The 22,974-nt window shown below is 32.5% G+C and overlaps 1 protein-coding gene across 6 annotated transcripts in view; it reads left to right on the forward strand.

Moving 5' to 3' along the window:
* Window positions 1-22,974, forward strand: part of NAALADL2 (N-acetylated alpha-linked acidic dipeptidase like 2) — a 1,088,713-nt gene that overhangs the window by 890,171 nt on the left and 175,568 nt on the right. For all 6 annotated transcript variants that reach the window (XM_039865076.1, XM_039865077.1, XM_039865078.1 and 3 more), the window contains one exon: window positions 15,939-16,085. In XM_039865076.1, the coding sequence (XP_039721010.1) occupies window positions 15,939-16,085 (147 nt within the window). The remainder of the gene's footprint in view (window positions 1-15,938; window positions 16,086-22,974) is intronic.

Here is a 22,974-nt window from a genome sequence, read left to right on the forward strand (position 1 = left end):
AAAAGTGACAAAGCCAGGATTAAAATCCTGAACACAGTTCTTTAGTGGCTATCGCAGAGATAAGGAGAACTATTGCAATAGTAAACATAAAGATATAGAAGAGAACAACAAAAAAAAAGGAAAAATGAGAGATCTCTGCCAGAAGGTTCAAGAAATAAAAAAGAAATTCAAGCCTAGACTAGAAAAGCTGAACATCCAACAAGGAAGCACATTATCTGACCACAAGAAAAATAAAGGGAAGGTGGAAACAGTATACTGAAAACCTACACAGATGAGACAAAGGATAATAGATATCTTTGAAGAAAATTCTTATGAAGAAGAACTTACAATTCTTGGAAAGCAAAGTGAAAGTTGCCCTGAAAGAATTGAGGAGAAATAAATCACCAGGGGTAGATAGGATACCAATAGATTATTTCAAGCCACAGAGACTGAATCTGTCAAAATCCTAACAAGAATATGTCAACAAATATGGAAAACAAAACAATGGCCTACAGGCAGGAAATGTTCACTAGACATCTCAAAGGTGTGCAGTCAACTATAGGACCATTGTTCTAATTTTCCACACAAGCAAAGTGATGTTCAAGGTGATACGACAAAGGCTTCTATGTTATGTGGATCAAGGAATACCAGATATTTAAGCCGGATTCAGAAAAGGAAGAGGCACTCAGGATTTAATTGTGAACATTATTTGAATACTGGAGTGCTCCAAAGAAATTCAGAAGGTTAGTCTATGTTTTACAGACTACAGTAAAGCCTTTGTCTGTGTAGATCATGAAAAGCTGTGGCTTGCTCTGAAAGAAATGGGTGTGTCTCAGCATTTGATTGCCCTGATTTCTAACCTGTATTGTGGACAGGAAGCCACTGTCAGGACAGAGCAAAGAGACAGAATGATTTTCTATAGGCAAAAATGTCAGAGAAGGTTGCATTTTTATCTCCCTATTGTTTAATCTGCACACAGAACATATATAAAAATCTAGGCTGGACTCGGAGGAAGGAGTGAAAATTGGTGGAAGAAATATCAATAACTTAAGATATGCAGATGACACCATCTTACTAGCAGAAAAGAACAATGATTTGACATGACTTCTGAGGAAAGTGAACAAAGGAAGTGCAAAGTAGAACTGCATTTGAACACTAAGAAGACAAAAATCATGACTACAGAATAAAGATACAACTTGAACACAGACAATGAAGACATCAAAATTGTTAAAGATTTCGCTTGTCTTGGTTCAGTCATCAGATACAATGGAGACTGCAGCTAAGAACGCAATAGAAGTCTGAGACTCAGAGGGGTGGCAATCATAGAATTAGGAAAGATCACCAAGAGCAAAGATGTATCATTAAAGACTAAAACTAAGATCATCCACAGACTTGCATTCCCAATTATTATGTACAAATGCAAAAATTGGACAGTGAAGAAGGCAAATAGAAGAAATATATATATTTATTTAAAATATAGTGTTGAAGGAGTGCCCTATTGATATTCTGAACCATCAGAAAGACAAACATGTGGGTCCCAGAACAAATTAAACATGCAATATTGCTAGAGGCAAAAAGGACAAAACTGAGGCCACCTTACCTTGGGCACATCATGAAAAGACATGGTCCTTTGGAAAAGACACTAATGCTGGAAAATATAGAAGGCAGAGGAAAAGAGGAAGACCAAATAAGAGAAGGACTGACTCCATGAATGTGCCATAGACATGAGTCTATAAGAGCTGAGAAGAGCTGTTGAGAACAGGACACTGTCAACATCACTCATGTATAAGGTCACTGGAAGTCACAGTGGACTCAGTGGATGTAACACCCGCATACTGCTTTCAGATCCTAGAGAGCAGCCTTTGTGTATTGTGATACATATCTATAAAAGACTTCCAGATTTTCCTTAGAGCATTAAAAGCAATATAATTTGTCATAAAGTTAGTCACTTTAGGGATAGAAGCTTTTAAATATTTCCTAACTCTAGCTCCTATGAACAAAGAGCCTATTTGTTGATTCTAAACTTTTTTTTTTTTTTTAAGTTGCTTCATGTCAAAACATGGAAATAATACACTACTGTTTGGCTTCATGTATTTGAGACAGAAACCCAACTTAATTACCAAACTGATCATGTTAGTAATTTGTCTATCCACTACAATACTCATTTATCTGAAAAAGAACCTTCTAGCCAGTAGCATCTATTGTTGAAAATTCCTGCCTCTACTAACCTCTGTGCTGTTGCCAAAAGATTTCTTACAATAGACTCTATTCAACTCTACTGATTATGTTAACTTCCAAAAGTACTTTTCAAATCAATGTACTGTACCCTTTATAGCACCATTTAGAAACAATAATATTTTCTTTGTATCATCTAAGCAATTTATATGGGGAAGCATTTCCTACCTATTTCACAAGCTTTTTGAAGAGATATATATATATATGCATTTTGTTCATAATTTGCCTTCTTTAGAAGATGTCACACTTAGTAGGTATTCAACAAATAGTCGTTGATTGTGCAACGGTTATAAAATATAAGAATATATATTATTAACTTTTTTGATTACTTAATGTCATTCATATTATAGACAACCCCAAGAGATTAAAACTAATCATTATTATTTGAGAGAGGAGCACCTCCTTACCTTATTGTTACTGTTATGCTCAGTTTGTGGTTTCTGAGCTCCAGGATGCTTAATGGAAATTTTCTTGAATGTTCAAGAACTGAACTAAATTGATTTTGGGGCAAAAAAAAAAAAAAAAAAAAAAACCTCTTAATTTTCTTTTTAAATTTAATTTCTGAGTGGTCATCTTTAAGGATAGTTTTCTTGATTCAACTGAGGCTGAGGGCAGCGGACTGCAGAGCTCAGAGCACAGGCTCAGTTAGCCAGTCACCTTGGCTATTACTAATGTGATCAGCATAGTACAGACAGAAAAAGGGTAGGTAGTGATAACAGTTCATCTCATACTTCTTCCTTGACATATATTCACCAAAAAAAATAAATAAATTTTAAGTAGGGGAGACAATTTCGAAGCAGCGACGAAGGGAAAAAATAATCTTTCGACAAGCCATTACGAAGGGAAAAAAAAGAATAAGAGTCAAGTCTACTGGAGTCTCTGTTATTTATATGATTGTTAGCAATTGCTTACCTATCTTATTTCAATTTTCTCATCTGCCAGATGGCTGTAATACCCTAATTACCTCAAAGTGCTGTGAAAATAGAAGAAGAATACATAGGTCAAACTCCTTTATAAAGTATAAAGCACATATAGAATACAGTTTTTAAAAACCACGCTATCAGAACCGATAGTTTAAAAAAGGAAAAGAAACACTTTTGATTTCAAATGATAGAAGTAGTATTCCAGGTAGAATGCTGTTCTTGATTTCTTTATGAAATTATTTCATTCAGTCCATTTAAAATTGAAATTACTTCACTGAATGCCAAACATATAACCAAAAAAAAAAAAAAAAAAAAGGTAGACAGATACTGAACTCTGGAGAATAAAGTTGTTATTTGTGAAAAACATCTTGTTTCTTAGAAATTTAAGAACTATCTTGTGAACTTTTTATATATTTTTAAAATTTGCTTTTGTGATAGCAGTAATTCCTTTTAATTGTCTAATCTCTTATCCTGTCCTTATTATGTGTATACTTGTTTCTTAACCCCACCCAAGGCCCACTGATTCATAAGTCTGGGGATAGAGACCTGCAATTTGTGTTGTTACAAGGCTTTCCAGATGATCTCTTGCTTGCAAAGTCTGAGAAAAACTAAATAATGTGTAAGGAAAAAAAAAAAAAAGAAGGCGAAAAGTAGGGAATGACTATGAAATTCTGATAACTGCAACTGGGTGAATGTTGGGGCCATTTCTGAAATAAGAACACTGAGAAAAGAGCTAGTTTGAGGAAAAAAATTATTTTTTAAATCATTTTTATTTAAATAAAAAATTAATTGTAGTGAAATATACATAAGATCACCATTTACTATCTGAACTAGTTTTAAGTGTACAGTTCAGTAGTGTTAAGTATAGTCTCATTGCTGTGCAACCAATCTCTGGAACTTTTTCATATTGTAAAACTGAAACCCGTTAATTGACTCTCCAGTTTTCCCCTCCCCCCTAGTCTCTGGCAACCACAATTCTTTCTTTCTCTATAAATTTGGCTACTCTAGATAATTAATTGTATCAGTCTGTCTGGGCTGCTATAACAAAATACTATGGACTGGGTGCCTTAAACAATGGACATTTACTTCTCACAATTCTGGAGGCTGGAAGTCCAAGATCAAAGCGCTGGTTCCTAGTGAGGGCTCTCTTCTTGTCATGCAGACAGCCACCTTCTTGCTGTGTCATTACTTGGTTGAGAGAGAAATCTGGTTTCTTCTTCTTCTCCTAAGAGCTCCAGCCTTTCAGATGAGGGGTCCACCCTTAGGACCACATCTAACCTTCATCCTTTCCTCACAGTCCCTATCTTCAAATACAGTCACAGTGAGGGGTAAGACTTTGACTTATGAATTTTGGGGAAACACAGTCCTGTTTATAATACTCATGTAAGTGGAATCATACAGTGTTTGTCATTTTGTGACCATCTTATTTCATTCAGCATAATATAGAATTTAATCTTTGATGAGTTAACTCTGAAGTAGTACCTATTTCACATTCAAGTAAGATGTCAATGTGACATCAGATGGCAAGAGAACATACTTAAGGGTCATTGGTGTGCTTTTTTGTACCTATCTGCAAAATGCCAACTCCAACACAAAATCTCATTTCAAAGTAGTTTCCATTTCAAAGTGCTCCAAGTTCCAGATGTCGGGCAGAGGGGGTTTACAAGGTGAATTTTGAAAGCTTATTTCACTGGAATTCCAGCATTACAGTTAAAGAATTGAGAAGACTGGACTTGTGAACAGAAACCATGGTCCACATTTTGACCTTACCACCTGAATGACTACAGATGATTTCCTTAGTTTCTCTTAGTAATGGTGGCTTTAAAACAGCTTAGGAATGATTTTCTCCTCAAAGTATTGTTATAAAGATAAAATACGGTATTATATATGAAAATAACTGGCACACAGTAGATACACAATACATATTAGTTAAATATGAATTCGGTATTATGCATTTTTTTAAATGCTAGATCACTACTGTTTTGTTCTGCTGTTACTTTTTTTGTCATTAGTTATAGCGTTTTGAAGTATTTTCCTTAGTTTCCCATCTTAGATTTATCTTGATCCAATCTATATTTTAATCAAAATGTCATGAGTTTATGTAGGTAGTATCTATAATAACAATTTATAATTTCAGTATTAGGAATTATTCTTTAAAAAAATAATAAATTTATTAAGGAAACATCTAATTTAAGAAAAATTAAAGAAATCCTTAAAATTCCTTGATACCGAATGAAAATATGTAATGATATTTTATTATTTTTCAGGTGTAGATAATAATCTTTTATATAGCTGTAGCCCATTTTTTAAAGCCTTTTTATTGCAGGAAATCAAAAAAGAATACATTTTTACAATATTTAATATTCGTATAACACTTAAAAATATTCTCTTTTAATGCATTTAGCAAGAATATTTAAACAACAAAAGTACTATTCTATCACATGAACTACCTTATAAAATCCAAGGAGATTAACAAGGAAAAAATAAATAAAAAACATATAAAGAACCTTCTTTAAAACCAATGTTCATTAGGAAAAGTACATTAGATAATCATAAAAAACTTAGCCTTCTAAATATGAGCATTTGATATCTTAGAAGGTAGGACAAAATGCAGTTTTAAGTAGTTTTGTTAGCGAGACATTAACCATAAATATAGGAGGTGTGTGTGTGTGTGTGTGTGTGTGTGTGTGTGTGTGTGTGTAGTGTGTTACTTTAGTAGTAATGATAATTCCTCATAATAATAGTTATGTACTAAGTACTTATGAAAGTACTTGGTGCTGAGGGCTTTGCATGCATTATTTAATTTACTACTTTCAACCTCCTAATATTGTACACATATCCCCTTTTTGTTTGAGGAATTCAAGGCTTCAGGAAATTAAGTGATTGCACTAAAGTCATACTGCTGAAAAGAAACATTGCTTTTTAAAGGAGAATGCAAAATCAGCTATTTCATCTTCAGTCTCTCTGTGGGTCATGCTTTGATTGTTTTTTAATATTTATCTCAAGCATCTACTTACCACAATGTACTTTGTGATGTCAGTACATACTTATTGACTTCCTACAGATACCTAATGGGATACACAGTTTACATGAAAGCAGATTTTACACAGCAAGGAATGAAGAGGATGCTTTCCAGAATAGTCATGACTCATGGAATTACAAGAAATCCTCTTCGCACTTCCTGCAGCATCTTTGACACTCTGAGTCCAGTAATTTCTAGGTCTAAACCTAGGCTAAGCCAGATGATATTTAGCTCTTTTCTTCTCCTCTTCCTTACTATTTCCTCTCATTGGAAAAATATTATCTATTAGATTGATTAGTATTGGGTCAATAGAAAGATGGACAAAACACATTCTCTGCTCTCAAAAAAAACATGTAAAGAGAGGCACAAAAAATACAAAGAATTAAAATAAGTGATGTAATTATAAAACTTTCTGGTACATTCCGCAAAAATAATGATCTTAGGTCTGATACAAAGAAACCTAACATATGAGGATTGTCACTTGGGTGTGAGTCATGGGTGGCGTCTGGGTCTCCTATGCATAGTGCTTCTTAGACATAATAGTGGCCTCCGAAACTCTGATGAATTTATTCTAGTAAAGTTTTCCCTAGGCTAGCAGTTATTTTGGCCCAGGGCTTTAAGGCTATGCAACAATGCTGTCATCTGTCAGAGTTAGACACAGTACTGCTGATGGTGATATATCCTCTCCCTGATTTCTCACTCTCAGCACTTAACTTGCTTGATATGGTAATGTGTGATTGTATGCCATCCACATCCTTTTGCCTTCCTGCTTGCCAAGTTTACATTTTTCAGCTTTTCTCCCTGTGCCCTCCTAAAATAAATTAATTACCTCTAAAAAACCTGAAAATCCCCACCTGATTTACAACTGCCCTGTAATCCTGGTCATAGAAAGGACAGCAAACTTTTGCCCACTATCTACTAAATTATGCTAAATATATACACATTAACTCCAATTGTTCCTCGACTTCAATTGAAGTGTCTGATTTTTTTTTTTTGAAGGGAAATTACTAAACTGTTTCATCTACAGAAGATCTTGTTTAAATATTTCATTAAAAATATTTGCAGCCTCAGAGAGTTAATGTTGAATCAAAAACCAGTTTGATTTTCAGTTAATTTTTTTAATGCCTGGCAGCTGGAATACAAACCTGAAACGCTGACACTGTATTATTTAAATAGCATTGCCTATGAGGCTAGGGGAAGCTATTTAAGACAAACCTCAAAAAAGCCGGTGAAATAATAGCTGAAGTTATGTTATGTCAGCCAAATGCTTAGCATGGAACAGCATTGTGAAGCCAGAGTTGTTATCCTTCATTGAGACATAAAATCTATATCTTGATCCTGTGGTATAGGAATTATACCCAGGGGCTGTATACTTTCATCCAATGTGTTGACCGAAGGTCAGTTTGGATGGTTCTGCTGTACCTTTTCAATATGCTCATAGTTTCATTTCGATATAATCAGAGTACAGTTTTTTGGAAGGGCTCTGGGGCTGTCATTCTATATATAGTTTGCATTTCACGAAGAAATAGATTTAGCTATTGGAGTGACCAACATCAAACCTATTAAAGAAGTGTCAAAATGGCAAAGGAAACTATGGAGTTTGTATCTTGTAAATTATTTTCAAGTCACCATTTTTCTGAAATTGAAAGATAATTTTAATTTAGTTGATTATTCAGCAGCCTACCAACTCTTTCCAAACAAACAGGAACTCATCCTCATTTTCTTTTTTTTAATGTGTGTTGTAGAGGGACTCATTAGACTATGGTGAAGGTGGTTGGGGGAGTGAGGGACAACAATGTATCAATTAAGTTAAAAATTCCTGTCTGCCATTCCATTTGCTATGGTTGTATCTCCACAAGGTAGCAAAGCTTTTCATCTGTAAAACGGAATAGTAATACTTGTTTCACCCATCTCACAGGGTTGTGTTATGATCCATTATGAGTCTAACTGTAAGTGGCTGATCCATATGTAAGTGTCTTAAACTGATTTTAGAGTAAATGATTTCCAGTACTACAACTCTAAATACCCCATATCTCCACAATTTGGCATTTTGTAAAATGTTAAAATTTCTAAAACTGGGAGATATCTGTTATATGATTTATTTCCTTCCAATTATCCAACAAAACTGCTTTTAAATTGATACTATCTTACAATCAAGGGAATCTTGGAATAGGGAACAGAGAACATATAGTTCAAAGAAGATTTGAAAACTGTAACATTGATTTTTGGCAGGTGATTCAATCACAGATTTACATTTCAAAAGTAATAAACAAGTAGACAATGAAATGTCTTCTTTCTAAACCTATTCTTCCCCCTAGGCAAGTAGCATTTTCATATATCACAACACACACATCCTTTTTTTTCTTAAACACAAATAACACCTTATAGAATCTGTCTACACATTATTTTCCTGTAAAATGTATCTTGAAAATTGTTTATTGGCAGTGTATAAATACTGTTGTTCTTTCTAAATACTGCATATTATTCCATTTTATGGATATAATTTATTTAACCATAGGATTTATATCACTTTTTTTCCTTCAGCTATATATGAGGCACCAGTATTCCCACATGCTCAAAGCATAAAACTTGCCAAAGATTTTTTTGTAAAGTAGATATAAAAAGATACTTTCTATATCTTTTATGTATATGTCATTCATAATTATTTTTTTGTGAAATGTCAGTTTATATTCATTGACTATTTTCTATCAGCTTTTTTCTTTATATTTTACAGAAACTAGCTATTTTGTCTGTGAAATGAATTATAATTGTTTTTACCAGCTTTTTAATTATTCTTGTTTATGGTAATTTTTGTCATTCAGAAAAGTTATAATATTATACAGTTGGAATAATTAATAATTTTTTTGTCTTTGGTGTTTGTTGTCATCTCAAAAATGTCTTTTCTACTCTAAGATTACTAAAATTATCTTCCATTGTTTCCTCTATATTCTTTATGATTTAGATTTTTACATTTAAAGATGAATTAATATGGAATTTATTGTGGTATAAGACACCATAGTGTGGATACTATTTTATTATATTAGTGGAGATTTTTATTTAGACCCCACAGTTTGGTTGAATTGTGAATATTTTTTAAAATTTAAAGTAACACATCTGTTTATATTGTTACACAAAGCCTTAAGTGAACAGAAATAAAAAAGATTTAGGTCTTCTGCTATCATGTGCCTATTGGTCAAGACCTTAAATTGGTCAGGAAGAAGAAAAGGAAGTAAGTAGATTTCAAGAGGGGGGCAGATAACAGATGTTAGAATAAAAACAAGGGCAAATATCTTCATTTATCTCCATTTTTATTCTTAGAGAGTGATCATTATAGCATTCATTCATGCATAAATATAGCTTCAATCTTATTTCAAGTGTTTCAAATATAAAGTAACATATCCCTTCATTCTAGAAAAAGATTGAACTTTTAAAAATTAAAAATGAGAACAGAATTAGAGTGCATTTTTGAGTTTGGTGATTCTACTTGTATATATTAGTATTTAAGGCTGAAAATACTTTATAAACACCCTGTAAGTAGGTTATTAAACCTTTGCAGAAAACTCAAGACACTAAGAGATTTTTAAAATCCCATTTTAAAATTTCCATTTTAAAATAAGATAAAAGCCAGTTTTCTCCCCCTGCTCAAGCGAGTCTTTCATAAAGGCATTGCAAAATATTTATTAATTTTTCTTTAAATTTTTACTATTTTGAAAGTATATTTTATATATACAAAATTCATTATCAGATACTGGTGTTAGGGATAATTTTTAAAAGTTTCTAGAAAGTCAGAACAGTAGTCCCTTTATTTGCAGAGAGTACATTCCAAGACCTCCAGCAGATGCCTGAAACCACGGAAAAGTACTGAACCCTATATGTACTATGTTTTTTTTTTTTCCTATACATATATAAATTTTCACTGAAAGGAAGTACTTTATGGCTTTTCTTTGGTATATCTGAATTGGCCAGAATCACTATCCTTGCTCTTGGGGGACATTCTTAAGTAAAATTAGCAGTCCTTGAACACAAGCACTGTGATACTGGAATAGTCCATCTGGTAACCGAGTCAGCTACAAAGTAACTGACTAATAACACCTGGGCAGGTACTATAAACGGGGTGGATACATACTAGAGAAAGGGATGATTTATGTTCTGACAGGATGGGATGAGACAGCAAGAGATTTCATCATGCTACTCGGAATAGCATGCAATTTAAACTTATGATTTGCTTATTTCTGGAATTTTCTATTTCATATATTCAGAACACAGTTGACCATAGGTAACTGAAACAGCTGATATGGGGTCTCTGATTCCTAATTTGTAAAATGTAGCTGTTTTGCTGGGGGATATCCCCTCTCTGGACCACTCTGGCCGGTCGATAAATCCTATATAGACCCATTCTCAGAAATAATGTTTTAAAATGCTTAATGAAAAGACACAGGATTACAATTGAAACCAATTATAACAAACTGAAGTTATCTAAGAATTAAAACACACATTTTCATTTTAGTAATATATAAGCTTTTTAAAATTAATGCATTGAACTAGAAAATTCAGCAAAATGTCTCATAACTGCCATCTTTTCAAATTTGTGATGAGTTTATTCACTACAACTGAAAGATGATATGAAAATGCTTGATTTTTATTTATTTACAAAGTTACAGGCACTGCTAATAATATTGGATTTGTGGCCTACTTCATATTTAAATGAAATGTTAAGTTTCAATTAAAAACAAGTAATAATAAATATATATATATATATTTTTGGTACAACAATCTCTTGTGGTTTTGTTTTTGTTTTTTTTGTTTGTTTTGTTTTGTTTTATTTTGTTTTCCTGTGGACCTCAGGATAAAAACCTTTAGGAATTAGGATTTTAGGTTCTTTCCAGTTTCAAAATGTAATGATTTCTCTAGAATCCCTTACCTGTATACATGATCACATTTCCTAGGATCATGTTTATAAGTTCTAAAGGAAAGATGTTTTAACAAAATTCTGCTAACTTGTTAACTGCCTCTAGTTAATCAAACAAATGAAAAAAAAAATTCTCACTACCATTACTTACTTAAAAGTTAAATTTTAACTTTTTACCAGTTCTGATGAAAATTTCTTAAACAGAAAGGTGGTCTACCACTTGAGTATATTAGTCACAGTTCTTTAGAGAAACAGAACTGATAAAATATATGAGATTTATTATAAAGAATTTACTCACACAATTATGGAGGCTGAGCTGTCCCAAGATCTGCATGCAGTTGGCAAACTGGAGACCTAGGAGAGCCGATGGTGTAAGTTCCACTCTAGAAGACGGCAGACAGGAGACACAAGAAGAACATGTTTCAGTTGAGTCCAAAGAAAGGAAAAGACCTATATATCACCTGAAGGCAGTCAAGCAGGGAGAGTCCTCTTTATTCTTGAGAAAGTCTGCCTTTTTGTTCTAGTCAGGCCTTAAAACTGATTGAATTCAATCCTACCTACACGAGGGTGGGCAATCTACTTTAGTTCGTCTACCAATTCAAATGCTAAACTCAACCAAAAAACACCCTCACGGAGACATGCAGAAAAATGTTTGACCAAATATCTGGGCACCTTGTGGTTGCCTGGTCAAGTTGACACATCTCAGTGCCTATAATGAGAAATCATTTTTAAAATAACACAAGCATTATTATCATAATTGGAACATTATTATATTGTGAAAACCAGGAAAATCAGGAAGATAAATTATTTTTACACAACTGAAGTTACAAGAATGATTCTGAAGTGAAAAAAATTTGATTTAATTTTACTTTTAGATGTAGAATATAATGCTTTTATTTTGATACATTTATTACTGTTTGAAGAAGTAATCAATTTATCTTTCTTATGTATATAGTATGAAAGCAGAGTATGGGAGAAATAAAATGTTTTAATTATGAAACTGAATTTAAAATATTTTGGAAATTTGTCAATGTGTCTTGGTATCATTATTCAGCTAATGCCAATTTGACTTAATTTCTTATATTTCACTTCTATGATTATTTACTATAAGATTTTGCCTTTTAGTTTAAAAGTATACTTGCGAAGAGCATACCGCCTTACAACTTTAGGATTCAGATGGTGATTTCGTTTTAGGTCTTCCACAGACTTGTGATATGAAATTAAATAAGTGACATAACTACAATTTTCGCCTGAACTTGCTTATTTTATGAACTGGAATAAAAATGCTTGTTATCAAACATTAAATATGGAGTATTTTGACTCTTTGGATGAAATATTTAATTTGAATTTACTCAGCCTTGTAAATAGATTTTTAAAATTAATTGACCTGTACAAATTTGTTACCAATTTTCTCTTTCCCATGGTGGCTAACTTCTAGTAAAATGAAAGAAATTAAAATTTCTTTCTACTTTCGTCTCAGGTATTAGTGCTTATAGGGGTCGAGTAGATCAGTATCTATTACCTGATATGTACCTATTATAATGCATTGAAGTGCTGTGTGGGAAAACAATTAACATTAGGTCAGAATATAGATTTAGGATAACTTAAGGTCCATGAATTTGGCCTAGATTTTAAAGTAATGAATAATAAAAAGATTTAGAGGATAAGGTTTCTGTGCCAGGAATATTCTTCTCTTAAGGAAAATCCCCGGATAAAATGATTTGGGGAAAAGAAATCTATAAACTATCTTCTTTTTTATCCTGGCTATTTCACTCTGAAACTAGTCAGAAACAAAAGCACAAAAGAAAAAATAAACAGAGGCTTGGGGCTTGGAGGTCACATGTTTCCTCCTTTTATCACTGGTTAAAGCAGGACAGTAGGAAGTAGAGAATAAGGGCAGGGTCAGGGAGGGTGAGAGAAAGATGTTTGTGGGCTGGTGAGCTAAGTTCTCTGCAGGACTTTACAGGGAAACTCTGGGCTCAGTAGGTAAGGAACAGGCCTCAGGAAGGCTCCTGAGTGAACCCTGTGTTGTCCCTGAAGCTTCCAATTTTAGATTGATTTTCTTGAAGCTTTTACTTTTCATTTGGGCTTAATTCTGACATGAGGCTCCATAGCCAAGTGCTCCCAGATGTAGGCCCACTATCCTTGGGGCCACACAACCCTATTGTTCTGTATCCTCTCTCCATAAATAGTACATGTGTAGCACCATAGGTGTGGTTTAATAGCGTTTAACCTTCAAATATAATTTGAAAATAATTCTAAATAATGCTCACTCTGTTGCTATCTTAACTGGTTTACAAAAGGAGTTTATATATGAATGAGGTGACAATACAAACCTTTAGGGAAAAGATAGATTTTTTTCAAACATGGTGAATTAAAGCAAACCAGAGTAGGGAAAAGAGTACAGAAGTATTTTAGGGAATATAATCCTGAAGATTGGATATTAACCTTTTGATTTGCCTGAAAAATACAAAATATGGAAGTAATGATGTTGGAATCATTACATTAATGCGTAAGAAATGATGGGAATGGAATCGATGACAATAGTAAATTTATGCTATTGGACTAGACAAGAACAGTGAGACTAGAAGAGAATTTGTACTGGCTTCAAAAAGAATGCCCTGGACAATAAAAAACTTAGACTAAACAAGAACTGGGCTTTGTTTAATTATTAAATCAAAAGAGTGCAAGGATTGATTGGAGTACGATCATTTGTGCCATTTAGAAATTTGTATATCAGGAAAGCTAATACTTTTCATCGGAGGGAAGCTATTATATAATAATGACTTAACGGAAATAATATCAAATATATTTATATGTAAATCACAGTTATATTTTATTTTTTAAATGTGATTCAGAGAAACATATTGTGAAATTTAGTATTGTCAATTTTTGATCCGTGCCATTGTTCTGTTGAGAAAAAAAATCTAAGGAGTGTGGTTGATACTTGGAGTGGCTATTCAGAATTATTTATGCAAAATGAAATTAAAGCCAAACCTATATTTTTATTGAGGTTGAGTAGAATACATATGATGTCTCAAAAAGGTATAGACGTTGCTACAGTACAGAGAAAGTAGATCCCTTAAGTGATTTTTAATTTCTTTGGCTAGGGAAAGGCAAAGACTAGATTCTATGAAATCGTTAACATAAAGGGTGCACCAGTTTAGGTTTTACAGATTCTAATGCTGCTGGCCACCATTCAGTAAATTTGAATGAGTGAAGACAGCTGATCGTGAGAAACGTGGATGGGACATGGGTCAATGTCTTGCCTGACCAGGACGTTCAAATCCAATTAGACAAAAAAATCTATTCTGGCTAAACAAATACCCTCACAAGTGTAGTTTTAACACCTGGATCTCTCAAAAAAAACAAAACAAAACAAAAACAAAAACAAAAACCTGTTGTTTTTGCATAATATAAAGTAGGTTTTTTTTGTTTTTCATGATCTGCTACTTTAAGGTAGCTCTTCTTTGGGAATATTCAATAACCTACCTAAACTGTACCAGGTATAAAACCTCCAGGAGCCTTCACCACAAGACGATATCAGGAAGTAAAAGAGGATTAATTTTTTTTAGGAATGTGGGCTTTAGAAAGAAGCAGATTGATGGATGTCACCACAAAAAGGATTAGGTTGCTACCAATTGAATGTATAATACTCCTTTTACTTCCTATTTCCAAAGTGCTTAATTACCCAAGATATTTGTAAATTACATTTAGCTGAAATCTTGCCTATGTTATAAACATTCACAAGACTCTCCTTTTTAATTGATTTTAACTTTGTTACAAAGATCTTTCTCTTTGGTCCTCAAAGAAAAGTGGATAGGTAATAAAATATTTAGCACTGTAATTTTAAAAAGTTGGAGTAATTTATTTTCTGTATATTAACCTGCATATTTCCAAATCTTTGATAGGGTATATTTAAAAGTATTTTTTAAAACTATATCATGCCAAAGAAGCATGGCGGAGGGGAGGAGTTGAAGAATCCATTGATTTTTGATTCATTGCAAACGTGTATTGAGTACATACTTTCTGCCTATTAGATGTGATATTCTCATGTTATTGTCTCATTTACCTCATCCTTACTGCTGAAGGGATTGGTATTCCTCCATGTTTCATACTTAAGATAATATTATCTCAGAAAGACTCTAGATTTTTGGAAATTTTATTTAAAAAGACATTTCTATACAATATTAGTTATAGAAACTCTTAATTTACTTTGTTTTTTTTATTATGTTTTTATTTTTGTAAAGCTACTGTCATTTATTCTGCGAATTAGACAATTCTTAAAGAAATAATAGTCTATCTCATTACATTTCCCCAGAGGTTGCACTTAGCTTTGTGGTCCTTGATGATCCATGGTAGTCGCTGGCATATATTCTTATGTAGGAATATGCTTTTAAGAAGAAAATTCGTTCTGTGGTTTTCAAAAAAACATTTTTTAAAAAATGGAATTATATACTAGCAAATCATTGTTTAAATTTATGAGAGGAAAAACAAACCCTAAACCTTTTTAGGGACTCACATTCTTTAAAAATATTTCAAATGAAAGAGTTAATTACAGTTCATAACAAATATATGATAAAAATGCTTTTGAAGCAACAACAGCAAAGAAAGCCTGATTTAGGCCAGTGTTGGTCTATGAGCATCAGAATCCCAAATTATAGAGCAGTGTTATAGCACAGAACCCTGGGCTCTGTCCCTGAAGGCTCCCATTCTGGAGGACATGGGCGGAGCCTGAGCATTTGTATTTTGGCTAAGTTCCTGAGTGACATTGATGTTGCTGATCTATGGACCACATTTTGAGTAGCAATGATTTAGGCGTGACCGGAGAAGCATATTTTGTGCTAACAATTTAAATTATGTTTTTCAGAAAAATAATTTCAACTGTTCCAGAAGAGCTCAGTGCCCAAAAACCAATGTCAGTTCTGTACAGATACAAGGTGATTCTGAATATTTCATCAACCATCTTGGAGTTCCCACTGTGCAGTTTGCTTATGAGGACATCAAAGCATTACAGGTGATTGTTTCTAAAACTGCAAAACACCCACACATGGACACAATATAGCAGACATGGAGAATTTGATTTTATCCTGGCTATTTGTCTTTCTTGCCAAATAGGTCACTGGAAGCTGCTTTATTTAAAGAGTTATTCTTGTTGTTCAGAGGCTTTGTAACAGTATTTGAAATCATCAGCTCTTTTCAATAGTATTGAATTCAATTTAAAAAGATTTATACTGTCACTCACATTTTCACAGTGTGCTTTGCAACAAGAAATTTGCAGTAGTTGGATTAACATCAAAACATAATTGTAAGTTTCAGTATTCACAGAAACAGATGACATGTGCAATAGATTATCCTCTCCTTGCCCAAGGGAAAATGCATTTCATGTACTGTATATTAATGTGAGTCTTGTGAACCAGCTACCTGAAGTCTGTCAATAGTTTTTCTTCCTAAAAAGATAGTACTTTTTTTTAATGAAGATAGGAGGCTTTTTCCAAAACAATATCACAGAGCCATGATTCACCTTAATTAAGTCTGTGTTCATCCATCTATTGGACTTCAGGCATTTTAATCTTTTTTAGAATTGTGTCACAGGAAACCATTTCTCTGTAGATCTAAACCTGTTGAAATGTTTTATTTCTTTTAAATTGTGCATGCCTTTTGGGGAGCTCTTTAAAAGCCTCTGGAGTAGGCTGCTTTAGGTAATTATTAACATTAACAAAATAGTGGCTGAAAAATTAAGAGTGCTTTGTTCTTACCCATAGATGTTCCTAAAAAGTTGTGTTTATATTTTTATAGGTGATTGTATGCAATATCTTAATTTCTGATAGCTTTTGGCAGTATTCAACTTCTAGTATGCAATATCTTAATTTCTGATAGCTTTTAGCAGTATTCAACTTTAGGTTTCTCTCTAAATCTCTCCCACCCCTCTGCTCACACACACACACACACACACACACACACACACACACACACACACACACACACTAGTTCCTCTGTAACAGCTTTCAATGATCACTAACAACTTTTAATAACTAAATTACTGGAGGGAAAAACTCAATTGTGATGAGATAAATTCTTGGATAATGCAAAAGTAATCATTATGATTTTTTTTTTTACATATGGATTTTCATATGCTATTGTTGTTTGAAAATGAGGTACGTGTGTAGAGGTATCTATCCTTCCTTTTATGCAAAGCCACTATATGCATTATACTTACATCGATGTATTAAGAAATTAACTTATTTTTAATTTTTCACCCTGATATTTCTTAATATCTCTTTATCATTCCCCCATCTCAGCCCATCCAGCTCCTGTCATGTTAACACATTGAATTATAGCTTTCTTTCAATACATGTCTGACTCATCTTGGTTGAGTTTCAAGCCAAGAATTCAGAGAGGCTATATAGTATATCCTTAAGAATGGGACTAATAGTTGACTCCTAACTCTGATACTTACTAGACAAATGATCTAACTTTTTTCAGAATTATTTTAGAGATGAGAAACCTCTGTATACTTATGGAATCTACTTTATAGAGCCGTAGTAAGAATAAGTGAGACTATGCATGTAAAATGCTTGGCTAACATTGAGCATATAATAAGGCCTCTGTCAACCATAGCTATCATCACAATTATTATTGTCTATAGATCCAACATATCAGTGGAAGAATTTCTAAACATTTTAGATAAGAACATAGTAGTGGAAGGGAGGAGCTTATTAATTGTTAAGGAAAACTAGCTTCTAAGGCTGAAGAGGTGGCATTTGATTAAGATCAGCTGGAGAGTCTGAGGTGTCAATAGGGAGAAGAGTTGGAAGTCACTACCAGTGAAGTTCTAAGAAAGTAATGTCATTACCCTGAAACTCCTAAGGCTGCAGTCTATCTACTAGAACTGGCTTAGTCTAAAGAAGCTAATCATTTTTTTAAATAATACTCAGACTATTTTCCATCATCGAAATCATTTTCAATTATATTTCTCTCCATAAATGTAATTAAAAGAGAATCTCTTATGCTTTATAACAAATGACCTTGTTTATATTGCTTTAGCGTGGAACATTTTTTAAAAAAAATAGATTTGTCCTTTATAAAATATGAATGCTTAAGATGAGATAATTTTGTGTGATGAACTCTTCAAAGAACAGATAATCTTTGCTTTTTCTGTTAATCTATATTAAGTATTTGTATATATTAAGAGGAGTTATAAACATTGAAAGGCTTTCTCCATGATATAAAGATTTATCCTATGTCAATTAGTAAAGTAGGTAAGGAAATTGAAGCATTTTCATGAATTTGAAATTAGATTTAAAAATATAACATATGTTCATATATTATATAATATATATTATAAATATAATGTACAAAATGATATCTGCCACCTAATGAGTACTTTCTGTGCTATGTGTTTTTATCTCACTCATATCTCATTTAATATTTACAAATATCCCTATAAGTCAGCTATTATTATTAACACTTTTTTGTTGTAGATTAAATGAAGTTTAAAATCTAGTAGCTTATCCAAGATTATAAAATTAATGAATGGCCAAGATAGAAGTTGACCTCAAATCTGTTTAAAAGTAAGCTCATGTTCTCAACTCTTACAGTATAGGTTGCAAATTGGGGAAGCCCAAGGGCAAGATCTAGTCCACAGATATATTTTGTTTTCCTGTGCTTTATCTAAAAATTGAATTTCTAGAAACATTGTTCCTACCCCCACATCCCTGGACACAATCAGCTAAATCATGTATTACTTACTAGCTTATCATATTCTCTATCAAAAAATCTGTTGTGCTGTTTGTCCTAGAGTGCAGTTAAGAATAATATGTCTTCAACACCTGTTTCTTTCTTTCTTTCTTTTTTTTTATTAGTTACAAGTGTACAGTACATTGGTTAGACATTTATGTAGTTTATAAAATGAGCCCCCTAATTGCTCCTTCTCTCCTCTGGTTTTCTACCAAGCCAATATATTAATGCTGACTGCGTTCTCTATGACATGCTCCCTATCCCCATGACCATCTATCAACTACTAATTTGGACTTCTTTAACTCTTCACCTCATTCTCCCAGCACCACCCCCGCCTCTGTCCATCACCAAATTGTCTATGTTTGTGAGTCATTTTTGATTAGTTTATTCTTTTTGTTCCTTAGATTCCATAGATAAGTGAAAACATATGGTATTTATCTTTCTCTGTCTGACTTATTTCACTCAGCATAATAACCTCAACACCTGTTTTTATTAAAATTTGTGAAATAGATGATTAACATAAAGGACCACATGTTTTACCAAACTCGTGTTACCTATATTACTTGCCCTGGCTCCTGTAGGAACTGAGTTCATTATATCTGTACTCACTTTGAATAAAATTTGAATAAAAGTTAAAGCGGATAATTCCGTAGTCCCGTTCACTTTAAAGACTATGTATGTGTTCTAAGTGAGCTAATTTTATGATTATGCCCATGTTTTTTTGAGAAATTGTCTATTTAAAATTTATTTAAGTGATTACAAAGCAAATATTATTTCTGTCATTTTTTTATACAGCAAGATTGATTATTAATCTGTTATATTTAATTTCAACAATGACTGGTAATAATAAAAAAAAATAACTGTAGGAAAATAAACTAATGACAGACGCCATTTTTCATGGACATAGTTCTAAAATAATTTTTTGATTAATCATGACATTTTATAATCTGTATCTCAAATATTTTATGCTATCCATGTTCCCACCAAGACCTTTTTCCTATAGATTCTTTGAATGCTGTTATATTGCAGAAGATTGCTTGAAGCACCTTTCACCTTTCACCTTTAGTTTTTCTTGGTGTCTATACTTTAATTTTCCAATAATTAAATTTCACAAATGAAAATCAATCTATGGATTTGCTGAATGTTGGAATTATTCCTTCTCATTAAATATTGTCCTGTTAATTGAAAAGTCTCTAGTTGTAAGCTTCATTTAACCAAGATTTTCAATTTGTAAACATTGTTACACCTGTTAGGAGAAGCATTCTGTGCAGATTAAATACAATGCAGAGATTGCTGAAAAGGAAATGAAAAGACAGATGCTTTCTGATTAAGAGTGCAATATTTATGACAGGCTGGTTGTCCAATGCACATTTCTTCTGTCACTTAACATCTGTTTCACATAATTTTTGTTCCAGATCAGTATTTTACTGTCTATAGGGCATGTCAGAGGGTCTGGCTTTCTTAGTATATCAAAAAATAAGTCCATGCCCTAGCAAGCTTTATACCACAAATTGAAGCTCTGATTCTTCACTCTGTTTAACCTTATATTTTTTTGGTCTTCTGCTTGAAACATTCTATTTTAAACCCAATTTACCTCTATAATGGAGAATTTAACATTTAAATGATAATGAGATAAAGGGGTCTTATAGCTTAACACAGCAGGGTTTTTTTTGCATAATTGTTTTAATATCATTCAGTAACTCAGCAACTGAAAACCAAGTAGCATAGGCGTTTTGAAACTCATAAATTCTTTTTAAGTTAGGTGACTTTGATATCAATTTTGATTCTTAAACTGATACACAGTAGCATGAATGTGTGTGTGTGTGTGCATGTGTGTAGTTTAAAAATAACTTGTGCAGATACAATACAGATATATTACTATAATACACATATTTTGCAGCAGAGTAACTCATAGTTTACATGTTAATTCTCCATGTTTTATTCTACTAAGTAGAAGAATTTATCATACTTGAATCAGAGATCATTTTTTTCATTATATTTTCTGTTTGGAACTTAGTCATTGTTATTGTTTTGTTAACAGATAATTGTAGTTCAAAAATCAATTGAAAGCTCTTGACTTAAGGAACTGAATAGTTATGTGTAATTATGCATAATTATACTGAGCTTTGCAATATCTGACAGAATGTCACTTAGAAATGAGAAAAATGTGTGAATTGTAAACAGGACAGAAAGATTTTTTAGCGTTCTCTCTAGTTCATTAACTTTCTTTGTAACTTATTTTAGAAAAAAGTACTTTCAATGTCAATCAAAATATGTGGTATTATTATTTTCAGGTCAGACTTGCTTCATTCAAGGCAGAGGTTCTCAAACATTATGTTCTAAAACCCATTTATCTTCTATAAAGTATCAGAAACTCCATAGAAAAAAACTTTGGTTTATGTGTCTATTATGTGCATATATTTACCATATTAGGATTTAAAAGTGAGAAAAAGTATATTTATTAATTCATGTAAATATCAATAATAAACTTGTTATAAATTAATATAAATAGCTTATTTTTATGAAAGTAAATTATATTCACCAAGACAAGAAAATATAAATTAGAAAAGTGACATTATACCTTTTTACAAATCTACTTAATGTGACTTAATATGGGATAGCTGGATTCTCATATCGGTTTCTGCATTTAATCTGTTGTTATATGTTTTGGTTGAAATATGTAAAGAAAATCTAGTATAATAGTCTTTTCATATGATTACAGATATATTTTTCTATGAAACTTGACAAGTATTAGTTTCCTAAAGGTTAATTTCAATGTGGAAATGAAACCATAGTAACAAACTTTTATACTCTATACACTTGTGAATGCAGAGTGAGGGTGTGAAGGCATATATTGTCACTATTATTATGAAAACAGTTTTGTTCTCAAGGACCTTTGAAAGTCTCTGGACCACTTGGAGAAATGCTGACTTAGAGAAAAGCTCTTGGTTAAACTAGTCTACTTCATTGTTTATAATATCTAATATCTGACAAGGTGTTCAACTTTGCTCTTTTTCAAAGATTTGAACTGTGATTTTAAATAAACCTATGTGTGTCTTTTCCAGTCATCTTTGGATATTGCTATCCCATTCACCTGACAAACAGCATGAAGTAGGGAATATAACACTCTCATAAACTGTGGCTCTACAAAGAATTCCACTTCTTAGAAGCTTTTCTTTAGAGGAGAAGGTTAAACTCCAATCAACAAATCAACAGTTATAGAGCAGACTTGAAAAGCTTTGATTGTACAGTGTATGAAATGCCTGTCACAGAGGGAGTGCTATTAAAGTTGCTGTATGTTTCCAAGAGCCTGAGGAGTAAACAGGAGAAATTGAAATATGAGACAGATATTGAAAAAACAAAGAGTGAAGAAACTCTTAAGACTCAAATGGATAATTCAAAAGATCATACTTCAAATTGCCTAATATTTTGAAATGACTGCAAGGAGGACAGATGTCCCCTAACTGTTGTCCTTGCTTGGAATTCTAAATAAGAACTTTTTTTTTCAAATGACTATCATCACTGAATCAAAATATATAGTATATGAACTATATTCTAACTCTAATACTATTTTAAGGGATTATTTTATGATTATCTATGTTATGAGGCCACTCGTTTTATAATAAAGTTTTTGATAATTTGAATAATAATAGTTACAGGTGAGTTTAGAGATAGACCGTGTTATAAGTTTGGCAACATTTAGGTTAAGATAATAGATTGAATCTGACTTGATTTATTCAGATATTTTAATTCAGACTCATTCAGCCAATAGTTCTAAAGCATATGCTGTAATCTAGCACTACATTTGAAATACGAAGGTAAATATAACACGCCTTCATCTCTCAAAGTGTTCATAGTCTAGATTGGGACTCAGATATACAAACAATAAAATAAAGAAAGTACAGTTGAAGCTCTCTTAAGTGACCCACTTAACCAACTTGTGGGATTCATTTTCCTTTCTTTAGAACACAATGATCAAGTCTCTTGAAGCTCATTGCAGTAAGATCTTTTCTGAATTTTTGCACACTTGTGTTCTCTCAGGTTCAATATATGTCCTTAGACTTATCCCTGGAGTCGGCTATATTCTCAGATCTATACATGCCCATTCATTTGTTATTAATAACTAGGTAATTTGATTGCTACATAAATTTGTGAATAATGAGAAT

Source organism: Pteropus medius, unplaced genomic scaffold (assembly GCF_902729225.1).
Source record: "Pteropus medius unplaced genomic scaffold, Ma_sr-lr_union100, whole genome shotgun sequence".
NCBI lineage: Eukaryota > Metazoa > Chordata > Mammalia > Chiroptera > Pteropodidae > Pteropus > Pteropus medius.